Raw genomic sequence first — 13,221 nt, 5'->3', positions numbered from 1 at the left:
TCTCTCTCTCTCTCTCTCTCTCTCTCACACACACACACACACACACACGCGCGCGTACACCCTCTAGGAAAGAATTGTTTTGTGTTATTTGGGCAGGGTTCAGGGAAGCGAGCAGGAGGCTCTCAAGAAGCAGAACTTTCTCTTTGCTCTAGCATTCCAGCAGCAAACAGAACATATCAAAGAAGGCTCGTGCACAGACACCTAAGAGACTTGACAAGGGAATAGGACGTGAACCCTTGAGGGACCTTGACTCAAACTAATCAATGGGAAAGGAATATTTTTGAGACAACAAGGGCAGTAAATATAAATTGCACATTGATTGTATCAAGAAATAATTTCTTTTTAAAAACATTGTTATCTATCTTCACGCACACCTTTATGACAGAAGAGGGCATCAGATCCTACTATAGATGGTTTTGAGCCACTATGAGGTTGCATGAGAATTGAACTCAGGACATCTGGAAGAGCAGCCAGTGCTCTTAACCACTGAGCCATCTCTCCAGCCCAACAAATGACTTCTAATGCTGTCAGGTGTCATAAAATCGCGGTATCATGGTTTTGCCGGGCAGTGGTGGCACATGTCTTTAATCCCAGCACTCACGAGGCAGAGGCAGGTGGATCTCTGAGTTTGAGGCCAGTCTGGTCTATAGAGTAAGTTCCAGGACAGTCAAGGCTACACAGATAAACCTTGCCTTGAACCTCCGCTCCCCTTTCAAAACAAAAGAAGATCATGGTTTCGTTTGTAAGGTGCTGATCTGTTAGAGATACAGTTACAGGTGAAATGAGATACTAGCTGGAATAGACTCTTAAATATCCCATGAAGAACACAGATGAGAGAACAGGTCTGGCCATCACCAGAGGCCAAAACATGTTTGGTGATGTCGGAGGTACATTATTTTGGCTTCGCTGTATGTTTGAAACTTGTTGTTTCAGAGGAGGGGAAAACTACAGGCTTTTCACAAGTAGGAGAACTTGGGATAGAAGTGGCCCTAAGCAAAGAAGTGAACAGAGTCAAGCGTACTGCAGGTCCTGACCCAGCAATTGCATGCATATATCTATACACAAGGAGGGATCACAAATCGATTGTCTGGTTTACGTGAGATTGTTCAGGGTGCTGATCCACCCCATTATTCCACATGGTTTATCGTTGGGCAAGGGGACACCGAGCCCTCCTGAAGGTGATGCAGTCAAGGAGTAGGCTCTGTGCATAGCACCTGGCTGAAGCCTGATATTCACTAACCAGGAGGTGACTGACCACCCAGGGACAGGACTGGAGGAATGAATGTATTTATAGAAGAACCAGAGAAAAGGGAGTGAAGCCCAGCCAGGTCTCTGAAGCTGTCCTAGGGTCATATGACCCAAAGCCAAATGTTGCTTCAAGGCAGGGCTGTGAGATGGCAGAGGAATGACAGGTGCTTATGATGCACAGACCCTCAGTCCCCAGTTCTCCTCCAGTGCCCACCCTATCACCCTAGGGCCTCGAGGCCTCTTCATGGTGCACAGCTCACAGGTGTGTGCCCAGAGGGCTAGACTGGCACCACTCAGGTCTCCCGCTCTGCTCAGGCCCATCCAGCCAAGTCCCGGTCTGCAGTACCAACCAGGCTGCTGCAGACACTTTTCAGCCTAGATCCGCTTGCCAGAAATTTTTAGTTTGACGTAGCCGGCCTCCTCCTTTTTTCTTAATGCAGCCTATGGTGCCTTGTGAGGCCCAGAAACGGAAGGAAATTGTTTTCCTATCTCGACCTCATGCTATGTCTGGAAGCTTCTATTTAATAGTTAACTGAAGCAAGAAATAATTCTAAATTTCTCTGCTTCTCCCTAGAATTTGGCTAAAAGTCACCAAGTATTCAGACTTCAAAGAGCTTTGGTCCAGCTCAGACCTCCAGGATCAAGGGCCAATAGTAGCCAAATCAGGGGCCTACGAGGAGGAGATAGGGGCTAAGTGAGCCTCCCATAGCCCAGTGGGGCCTCAGGAATCATCTGTTGCAAGGGGAACAAACCTCCCCTAGGAGCCAATGGGAGGCCAGGAAGCAGAAACTCAGAGGTGTTTTGTAGCCTGATGATACGGGTAATCAAAGATGGACTTTTTTGGAAGTGAAGCCCTGTGGTTTTGGCATTTCTGCCAGGTGCCATTTATCACTGAAGATTTGACTGGACAGCATTCAATTACCTGCCCTGCTGGGAGAAGTCAGGTTAGAAATAATCCGAACGAAGGCAATTTCCTTCTGCCTTTAAACTGCGTAGTCCAGGCTACAGGCTTTCACGTGAGAGGCTAATTTCTTAGAGTGTGGTCCCCCGCTGGCCTCTCTGGTGCCACTTGGGAACTAGTTAGGAGTGAAGAGCCATAGCCTCAGGCTCAGGAAGTTGAGAGCTACCTGTTCTTCAAGACCCTCAGGAGATTCTTAAGGGTATTAAGTTTTCATCTTGGCGGGTCTGCGAGCAGCAAGGAGAAGCCAGATTTGGGGGTTTAGCCAAAAGAGAAAGATGCACAAGAGGTGTCGGATCAATGCCATTTTCATTCGACCTGCAGAACCTGTGGCAGCTTGTGCGATCCAAGGCGGAGATTCATTTTACTGAATCTCCCCTTCACCCTATTCCTTCATAAGCCAGTCCATGTCAGGAGAAGTTTTGTTGTTGTTGTTGTTGTTGTTTTGTTGTTTTTTAAACCTCAGTAGTTTAGAAATTCCCTTCCTCTCCCAAATACTCAGCAAGTCCAAAGACTCCAAAATCTGCTCCAAAGCTGGAGGTGAGAGGTTCAGTGACAGAGAATAGGTTTACATGCTCCATGCCCTGAGCTCAATCCACAGTGCGTGTGCATATTTGTCTTCAAACACACACACACACACACACACACACACACGCACGCACGCACGCACGCGCACACACATGCTCCTTCTCCAAAATCATCTGCTCCCTGTTCTTCTCATTGCCTCTTCATTCTGTGTGTGCTCTTGTGACCCTGGACACATTCACTCATTCCACACACTCAGAAATTATAATCCCCCATTGTCCACAGAAGATACAGCCTAAGACACACACGCACACTCCATCCCAGTGGGTACCTGACACAGTGGACAGGACCAAACCACTTCGGTACCCAGACAGAGAACGCGACAACAGAGCTAGCGAGCAGGTCATAAAGGGATGGCTTACATAAAATGGATACATTGGACAAAGGAAAAGGGTACCTGTCCAGCCTGGGAAGACTCGGGAAGGCACAAGATTTCGTCATGAAACTCAGCTTAAAATTTACTAAATGGAAAATTCCAGAAGTAACCAATTCAGATCTTCAGCTCACCGTTGACCACCGCTAACTGAAACCACAGACAATAAAGCATGGATGTTGTGGGTGCTGCTGCATGTATTTATTGGCCCCACGTGCTAGTTGCCAGGAGTGAAATCGGAGACCCAGAAATAAATAAGATACACATGCCTTTGCCAGTGCCCATTCTAGACAGGGAGATAAAAGTGCAAAGTCCCAGTTGAACATGATGTGTGCAGCCCCGTCTGCTTGGGGGTACAGTAGCAAAAACGCCCCTAATATTGTTGCCGTCTCTGGGCTAACAGGAATATGGCCAGTGTATACCCGCGCTAGACTGCAGCACTTTAGGGTGTGTGCGTTGTTGCTCTGAGTGCACCATGGGCCTCTGCTGACCCCTGAGCAGATGAGAAGTGATAGATTCCTATGGATATATTTGGGGAAAGTATAGAAATTCCACCAGTCTGACTATCCAACCAGGTTCCCTGTGCAGTCTCTTTCTGGGCATTCTCGTTAGCAAGGACTTGATCCATATAGAGTTAGAGGCATAACGCCATGGCAAAAGGCCTAAAGTAGGTTGTCTAAGAGCTTCAGATCTCTGAGAGAAGAGAAAGCTTCACATGAAAGAGAGGACAAGAAAAGAATTCGATCAAGTATAAAACCATCTTAGAAGATTCGAGAACTAAATTGCTCAGGTGAGAGTCAAGCAAAGCTTGGAAGGAATGCGGATTTGAGCAGGAGGGACGGCAAGGAGCATCCCAGGCAAGGCTGTAAAGGGAGCCGGCTCAGAAGGCTCAGAAGCCAAAGGGGCAAAGATGAATGGAGCAGGAGGCACATGTCTGCTTGTCAGGTTTTAAAGAGAGTGGCACTGTGGTGCAGTACAGACAAGAACACGGGATAGAGGCAGAACACAGAAGATCACACACAGGCAACAGTGGTCTTCTGTTCCTATTCTGGAACAGGTACATCACCGTTATTCTTGACATCATAAGACACTGGCTTTGTGGGAAAATACTATGTTCATTTCGTTTGCATTTTTTTTCTCGAAGAAGAAAGGTTCTGTGACTCTGGTTTTACAGAAGTAGTCACAGATGGCCTGACCTCCCTTGAGGAAACTCTGACCACATCTGCAAATCAACTGGCCAGGTCAGCAGTCCTGAGAAACATCCTCTATGCTCAGGAAGAAGACTACCAGGCTGGGTTAGAATACAGTATGCTTAAACTCTCTTTGGTTCTAAGAAACTAGGGTGTCAGTGTCAGCATAAGGCCCCAAATGCACACGCACACAAACGCACACACTCATGCATGCATGCACACACCTAGCATTTTGGGAAAGATAGTTGCACATATAAACACATATTCATACTAGCCTAGGCAAGGTCAGGGTAGCCAAGGAAGAACAAAAGAAAGGGGTGCTGAGCCTTTTTGTTTGTTTGTTTGTTTGTCTGTCTGTCTGTTTTTCTTGGCTGTCCTGGAACTCACTCTGTAGACCAGGCTGGCCTCAAACTCAGAGATCCACCTGCCTCTGGCTCCCAAGTGCTGGGATTAAAGTCGTGTGCCACCACTGCCCAGCTAGGGCTGGATCCTTTCAAGGAGGCCCAGCAATTGCCTCCAATGCCAAGAGTGGCTTCTAGAATCGCTAGAGTTCCCACCCCTCAACCCTTGGAACTGCTTTCTCTTGGCAAGGGCCTGGATGCTTCTGGAAGCCTTCGAGCACGGTAGCACCTGGTGTTTTAGGGACCAAAACTACTGAAAATTCAAGTAGAAAAACTGCTACTTGAAAAGGAGGCCCGGCTCAGTTGGTCTCCTCATGCCCTCCAAGATGGGCTCGTCTCAGTTCCCCTTGCCTGCCTACCCATGGCTCCCTTACATGCTCTTTCTTTGGATGGGAAGAAGAATTGAGGAGTCTGGTTGAATGGCTGTGCTCACAGAAATAAAAATTAACAAGAGATTGGGACCAGAAAACACTGTCATCTTCACCAGTCAATTTTGCTATTCAGACTGAACGTTAGGGCCCTGGAGAGATGGCTTAGAAGATAAAAACCCTAGCTGCTCTTCCAAAGGACATTAGTTCAATTCTCAGCACCCACATGGCCACTCACAACTGTCTGAAACTCTAGTTCCGGGGGAATCCAGTGCCCTCTTCTGGCCTCCCTAGTTACAACACATATGTGGTAGTCAGGCAAAACATAAAAATAAACATCATGTAAAAAACAAAAGAACCAGTGACTGAATGGCAGAAAGTGGAGAGAGGAATTGAACTGGGTAAACAAACTTGACCTGGCTAGACGGCTCAGGCCAGGCACAATTGCCTAAGCACTGCATTTGGTCATTGTGGGGAGATTCCTGGGCTGGAAACATGACTCCCTGGTCAAGGCACTTGTTACTCAGCCTGACAGCCTGAGACTCCTAGTTACATTTTACCAGCTGGACCCACTGGCGTTACTGGAGTAGAGAACACCTCAGCTGAGGAACCACTTCCATCAGACTGGCCTGCGGGCATGTCTGTAGGACATTTTCTTGATTAGTGGTTGATATGGGAAAATCCAGCCCACTGTGGGTAGCGCTACCCCTGGTCAGGTCATCCTGAGTTGTACACAAAAGCAAGCCGAGCAAACCAGCAAGCAGCTCTCCTCCATGGCCTCTGTTTCAGTTCCTGCTTCCAGGTTCCTGCATTGGCTTCCCTGGATGACCGACTGTGAGGTGGAAATCCAAGCCAAGTAACCCCTTTCCTTCCTCAAGCTGCGTTTGGTCATGGTGCTTACCACAGTGGCAGAAGGCTAAGTAGGACACCAAAAGGACCCGCACAGTAGTCAAAAACCAACTGCTACAAACGGTCCTCTGACCTATAGAAGCAACACAAATTCAACCTTGTGAGTCTCCACTGTTACGTAAGAAAGTTTTGATTTAGCATGGTTTGCCATTTGATTTTTTTCCTGTTTGGTGCTGATGTGAAAGCCGCGTGCATTCACTAGAAGCTGTCCTGTGAGGTCGGAGATGTGTTATCAGCAGGCTGGTGACAGGTGATGCTATCTTCTCGCTCAGTCTGAGCAATGACATGTCACCTCTCCCAGGCAACCATATGATCACAGCAACGAGGGACACCCAAACCTGTATAGCGCAGTGTTGGGATGTTGTGATGCTGTATAGGTTAGCTGTGTTAGATGAAGTTTAAACTCAGGATGTTTGTACTTCATGATGACCGCAATCCTTTCTAAGCTAAGAGGATTTGTGTGGGAAAATAAATAAAATAAATGTTTTGGTGTAAAAAGGGAAGAGGCAGGGCCAGGGCTCAAACGCAGCCACTTAACCCCAATCCATCTCCCTACACTGTCTACCTGCATGTTGCTGGATTAACAGTCAACCCTCTGCAGAAGGCTACTGGCGAGCAAACAGGCAGGTTTTCTGTGGCCTCCTGAAGTGCTGGTTTGGTTTTAGGGAATGTTGGTGTTTGTGAGCTGTGGATCTACCTGAATTTTGAAACTCTTTGTCTGTATATAAAGGAAGGTTTGTGGGGAGCTGGGGCTGGGATAGAGATGTGGGCTTGCCCTTCCTCCTTGGCTCCAGTTGCTGAGCCCAGAATGGAAGCCAAATGGAAGGGGTCAAGCTCAAGGCTGGATGTATCTATGCTTCCGCAGCGAGCTCTCCAAGGGTTAAGTGTACCACCCATTCTCAAGCTTCTTCTCCAGTTAGTCTCAGACCCGGAACAATAGATGTAAAATCACCATCCATCCATCTGATTCTGTGTCCTGAAGGCTGTTCTCCACTACACATACTGTTTAAGGAAGTAAAAGGGCACTCCTTAGCCCAAGAAAGAATTTAACTTAATAAGCCACAAACTAAACCCCTTTCTCTATGACTAATTCAGCTATGGAAAGTCCCAAATGCTGCTATGTCCCAGATAGGATGCTGCCTTCGACGTATGTTGACATAATCCTGTGTCATTAGCAGATTCTTTCTGTGGCCCCTGAGGAACAAGGAGAGATATTTGGTGACTCTTCTCTATGGTAAACCAGAGTAGATGGTAAAACAGGATAAACTTATAGCAAGCATGTGGTGTTTGGAGAATCTGGGGGATCCTTTAAAAATGCAGCTGTACTTGAAAAAGAATCAGGAATCAGAGATTCAGGCTAGTAAAGTGGACTTATCCCAGCCCTCCAGGGGCTGAGGCAGAAGGACTCTCCTTAGGTTTCAGGCTTCCCTGGGCTACAGAGCCAAACCTTTCTCTTCATGTCCGTTATTTTTTATTTTATGTATATGGGTGCTTTGTTTCCATGTATGTCTGTGCACCATGTGCAGGCCTGATGCTCACAGAGGCCAGAAGGACTCCAGGAACTGCAGTGACAGATGGTGTGAGCCACCGTGTGGGTGCTGGGGATTGAACCCAGATCTTTTGGAAGAACAGCAAATGCTCTTAATCACTGAACTCTCTCTCCAGCCTGATTCCTTTTCTTTTTAATTTTTTAATAGCTCACTGAGTCCAGCTACTGCTGTTCGTACGCACATATACACATGGGTGTGCAGTCATCCCGTGGAGACATGGATGAAGAAAACTGACTCTCCAAACAGCCATCAACTCCCGCTAGCTCCTCAGACCAGGGTGGAACTTGATGAGTTTCTCCCCATGGTGCTGGGATGCTCGCTGACTAGATCTGTAGGGAACCATGGCTGCTGTCAGGTCCAGAGGACACCCTACAACACTCTTTCCCTTCCTCCAGCTCTTACACTCTTTCTGCCCCTCTTGGCAATGTTCTCTGAGCTTTGGTGGCCTTGGGACAGATGCTCCATTTAGAGCTCAGCACTCAGCAATCACTGATTTGAATTTCTGCATTAGCTGTTACCCACTCCTAAAAGGAGGTTCTCTGTCCAAGGCCAACAGCAACACCTTCTATTAGTATAAACATACACATATAGAAGACAGTTTCACAGCACAAACATTTACCAAAATAATAGTAATAGGTCTCCCCCCAGAATCTAGGACCTCCCCAGCTATGGACTTTTGGCCAGGTTTACAGTATGAGGCATGAATTCCCTCCTGTGGAACAGACCTCAAATCTAATCAGAAAGTGGTTGGCTACCCCCATAGCAATCACGTGACTACTGTACCCATGGGTTCAGTGTATCTCAGTGCATGGCCCAGCCCTGGGTAGGATCATTGCTGTCTCTCCACTCCATGGTCTACACAGCACCTGCTGGCATAATGAAAGCTAGCCAACAAATTCACACTTCAAATTCCCGCGCTTAACCTTTATCCAGGACATAAAAAAAAAAAAAAAGGATGGTTCCCACCAAGCACATTTATTTGGGGATAATTCATCAAAAGAACTGTTTTTGTTGGCTTGTATCTCTGGGAGTCTATTAGTAGCTCATTCACAAAAAACACTTTACAATCAAAGATCTGGTCCAAGGGAGGGCTTGAGACCTCGGGCAGACCAGCCAGCTCCCCAGCCCCAGCGGCCAGCACACAGCTTCTGGGAGAAGCCTGCGGTCCCCCTCCCCTCATCAGTGCCTGTTTGTCTGGAGCAGTTCTGTCTTCCTGCCAGACTCCTTCATCTTCAGGCCTCTGGTGGAGGCCGAGACCGGCTGGACACAGTGGCTCGGGGACCACCAAAAGCAGAGTCTTTGTCGCTGCCAAGATGAAGTGCCCTTTCTCTTCACCTCAGAAAGTTTGTGGTTCGGGGAATTTCCCAAGTTGACTTTTTTTTCCCAACTGGATTATGTGGATCTGATTGAAGAGAGGGCCAAATTGGGTGCTTTGGAGGGAGAGGGCCAAACTGGGTGCTGTGAGGGAAGAGAAGAAACAAACACATCTGTAAGTAGTTAGGGGCTGAGGGCGTGACTCAGCAGGGGAGTGTTTGGTCAGTGTGTGCAAAGTCCTGGGCTCAAGCACCATCAATGAAACCAAAGGAAGTCACTCACTGAAACTTTCCTCATAGGTTTGATACACTACTAAATTCTATATGCATTGCCTCCATTGGTCCTCAACCCCCGTGAGGCAGATATTTCTTCTCTCCTTTTTAAAAACAGGTTCTCACATGATCCAGGCTGGCTTCAAACTTTCTCTATAGCAGAGAAATGACCCTAAACTCGAAGACAGGAAAACAAGCTCATAGAGGCTGTTTATCTGCCTCTAAGTATCATCTGCGAAGTTATGGAAGCAAGGTATGGACCCAGCTATCTAACACCCAAGTCTGAGATCTGAACCAGCACGCTCTGAACCTGAAAATAGTGTTGTCGGTGGGAGACTGGGTCCGGAAACCCTACAGATATCAAAATCCACGCTCCAATATGTCTCCACTCCAAGCCTTTCCACCGTGTCCGTAGGGGACACTCCCACCAGCAGCATCACACGGCAAGCACGGAAGAAGGATGTAGAGGAAAATGACTCTATTCATCCACAGCTTCAGAAGGGCCATTGTTTCCCTTGGTGGAATGGGGCCAGATCTCTGATCTCACATTGCCTAGGCAGAACTTTCTCCACTGCCATCAGCTGGGAGTCATGTGTCTTCTGTCCAGTGTGACAGGAGCAAACAGCCTATCATTCCACATGCTCTGGAGACGGGCCTTCCCCAGCTCAACAGAATATAGCCCCATCCCAGGCTGGGGGCATTCATCAGTCGACAAAATAACATGGTGTCACTGTCAGCCAGTTCCTTTGTTCCTATCCCCACACAATGCATAGCAAGGAGCCCTTTGGGGGTGCTGGTCTCCCCTGAGTTGCCTCACTGGGACTACAACTTATCAGCCTGCATGTTGGTTAGATTGCGAGAAGGTGATAACCAGGTTATGAACAAAGCCAATGGCCAAAGGGACCCTACTTTTTCCTTTTCAAAAATTCTGTGTGTTTATGATGTGTGGGCACATATGTATGTGTGTATGTGCACTTGTGTACATGAGGCAGGTACACGCATACCGTGGTGTGCACTTGAGGATCAGAAGCCTTCCTCCTCGTTTGAGACAGGGTCTCCTTCTTGTTTGCTGTCACCTACACCAGTCTGTATTTTCACATCTCATCTTGCCATATGGACTGGGATTACAAATGGACATGCTAACAGCCCCCCCCCCCGATTTATTTATTTATTATGTACACAGTGTTCTGCCTGCATGCATGTCTGCATGCCAGAAGAGGGCACCCAATCTCATTACAGATGGTTGTGAGCCACCATGTGGTTTGCTGGGAATTGAACTCAGGACCTCTAGGAGAGCAGCCAGTGCTCTTAACCTCTGAGCCATCTCTCCAGCCCATTAACAGCTTTTTTTTATGGGTTCTGGAGACTCAAGCTCAGCCCCTCATGCTTGTGTAGGAAGCACTTTACCAAGCCATTTCCCCAGCCCCACAACTTGTCTGGAGACAGGGTCTCACATCAGCCAGCTTGACCTTAAACCTGAGTATGCAGCTGAGAATAATCCTGAACATTTTTTTTTCAAGCTAGGGTTTCTTTGAGTAACCATGGCTGTCCTGGAACTCTGTAGATCAGACTGGCCTTGAACTCAGATCTGCCTGCTTCTGCCTCCTGAGTGCTGGGATGAAAGGCCTGCACCACCAATATCCAGTGACCCTGGACTTCTTATCTCCCTCTATCTACCCCTTCAGTGCTGGGAATACAGCCAGCTGACATGGTGCTGGGACTCAAGCCCAGGGCTTCGCGCATGGGAGACAATGACCCCACACACTGGACTGCAGCCCTAGCCTCTGCTTTCCCTCTTCTGCAGGCCTTGTCTGATGATCTAACATGCTTTATTACATCTAGTTAACCAGCGCTGGGCTAATGAGGGAAGGCCTCCCCTACTTTCTCTGCTTGTACTCTCTATCAGTGACTTTAATCCTAAACAAAGTTTATCCTCCCTGCTTCCTACTTCTTGGGGGGAAAAAAAAACAGAAAAACTCAAATCTGTCCTCTGCAAACAACCTCTTCAGGTGGCCTGCCCATTCCTGACTCCCAGAGCCTGAGCTCCCCTCCCTGACACCTGCTCCCTCTCCAGAAACCTGATCAGCTAGGGCCCCGAACAGTCCTCACCATGGTCATGTAGGTGGCCTCTGGTTGTCCACGTGGTCCTTCTTCTGTCGTCTCCCACGTGCTTACTGAGGAGTAGATGTGTTTCTGGGGTGGGTGGGAAAACAAAATTCTTAAGGTTCATCCGGGAAAGGGACCATCTACTCCTGTTCACAGGGTGACAGCTACCAAAGCCACCAAGTTCAGGGAGTTGCGGAGAGCCAGAGAACTGTTATCAATGATGATAATCCTGACTTCCTGAATTAACTCACAGGGAAGGACGCCAGCCTCAAAACCAAACACCTTTGCATCTCTAAGCATTGACTTGGTAGTGGGGGACCTCATCCTGCAGAATAGCCCTTCTGATTAGTCAGGGCCAGAGGGCAGTCACTATCAGCTACTGTTACCATCTCGTCTGAGGTCTGAGGACCGTGATTCACCACCAAGTCACCTGTAGGAAAGTGGCTTTTAAGGGCTGGAACGGGTTGAACAAAAATCCCTCTCTTGGGAGAAAAGCAACCCAAAACTCAGAAAGCTGATCATAGAGATGTGTCTAAAAGTTAAAAAGTGGAAGAGATTAGAAGAGAAAGGGGGGGGGAGGTGAGAATATAGGAGCTCGGGAGAATCATTCTCTCAGTTCCTGTTTATAATTCCACTTCAAAGCACTATGGAGGGGAAGTCATTCTTGATCCCCTCTACAGGCTCCTAAACATACTTCCTCTTCATCATTAACTCCTTAGCTCATGAAGGTAGCAGTGCTTTCTGATTCCAGGTTCAGGGTTTTTTCTGCTGCCCAGGGCTGATGTGGCCCAGGCGACTGCCCCAGCCCGTTCCTCCACAGCAGTGATAAAGGCTTCCTGAGCCACTCCTGTGCACAGAGCTGCGGTCTGGGAGCTGAGACTAATGAGCAAGACTCCGTTCCCCAGTGATGGATGGCCTCCACGCTCCTTCCCAGTGTTTCCTGCTGGAGTGTGCGTACACTCGTGTCCCCCTCAGGTGGCAAACTGTCCTCTCACCTCTGGGTTCGCCTTCTCTTTGCTCTCCAGGCTCTTCAAGGAAGCCGTAGAACTCACTGAACTGTAAGAGATGAAAAGTACATAGAATTAACACTCTGAACCTCATGAGGTACACTGATTCAAGTATACCTAGAAAGGCCCTACTCTAAATGGATCTTTTGCATCCAGTGGGACACCACATCGTCACAAAGGGCCTTTGCATGCCCTTTGGCGAGACCCTTGGGAGGAACTAAATACACACAGAGCATCTCTTCTGGTAAGAAGTGGGAAGCTGCTCTGGGCATAGCTGAGGCTGAAACGTGACGTCACCTCTGTTTTCATTCTCACCTCCATCCCAGAGTGGGAGGTAGAGGATAGCTGGGCTCAGTGGCTTCTTGAAGCCCCAGCTACTCCTGAAGCATGAAACCAGGAGTTCAAGTCTACCTTGGGCAGCATGTGGAGACCCCATTTTAAATTCATGATTACTATCATGAGTATCATCATCATCGCTAGTGTTTGTGTGGGAGTGTGTGTGAGCACGCTCAAATTAAGTTACAGCATGTGTTATGGAGGTCAGAGGACAACTTTTAATGCCCTGTTCGCTCTTTCCACCTTGCTGTTTCTACTCCCTCTGCCTGTGCCAGGCAAACTGACCTGCTAGCTTCCAGAGGCCTCTCCTGTCTCCACATCTCATCCCACCATGGCAGAGCTGGGATTACAAATGCAAGCCATGTGTCTGACTTTTCATATGGTTTCTGGGAGCTGATCTCAGGACATCTTACTGGCCCAAGAGACCTCATTTTAAAAAGAAGAGAGGGGAGAAGGAGAGTAGAGGGGAAGGGAGGGGAGGGTAGAGGATGGGAGGGGAGGAAGTGTGAACAAAGAAGGTAATATCATTTTAAATCACTGAATAGAGAGAGCCCACGCATTTGACTTCACTATCTTGTTCTCAGTGCTGAGAACTGGAAGCCCC

At 48.0% G+C, this 13,221-nt stretch overlaps 1 protein-coding gene across 4 annotated transcripts in view; it reads right to left on the bottom strand.

The window, feature by feature from the left end:
- Positions 1 to 8,541: 8,541 nt before the first annotated feature.
- Jaml (junction adhesion molecule like) overlaps positions 8,542 to 13,221 on the bottom strand; it is a 28,790-nt gene continuing 24,110 nt past the window's right edge. For all 4 annotated transcript variants that reach the window (XM_050156401.1, XM_050156402.1, XM_050156404.1 and 1 more), the window contains 3 exons: positions 12,270 to 12,330; positions 11,278 to 11,361; positions 8,542 to 9,040 (listed from right to left, as the gene is read on the bottom strand). In XM_050156401.1, coding sequence (XP_050012358.1) covers positions 8,975 to 9,040; positions 11,278 to 11,361; positions 12,270 to 12,330 — 211 coding nt within the window. In that variant the 3' untranslated portion in view covers positions 8,542 to 8,974. The remainder of the gene's footprint in view (positions 9,041 to 11,277; positions 11,362 to 12,269; positions 12,331 to 13,221) is intronic.

This window comes from Alexandromys fortis, unplaced genomic scaffold (assembly GCF_014885135.2).
Source record: "Alexandromys fortis isolate MF-2015 unplaced genomic scaffold, M_Fortis_MF-2015_v1.1 scaffold_89, whole genome shotgun sequence".
NCBI lineage: Eukaryota > Metazoa > Chordata > Mammalia > Rodentia > Cricetidae > Alexandromys > Alexandromys fortis.
This window is presented reverse-complemented; position numbering and strand designations above follow the sequence as displayed.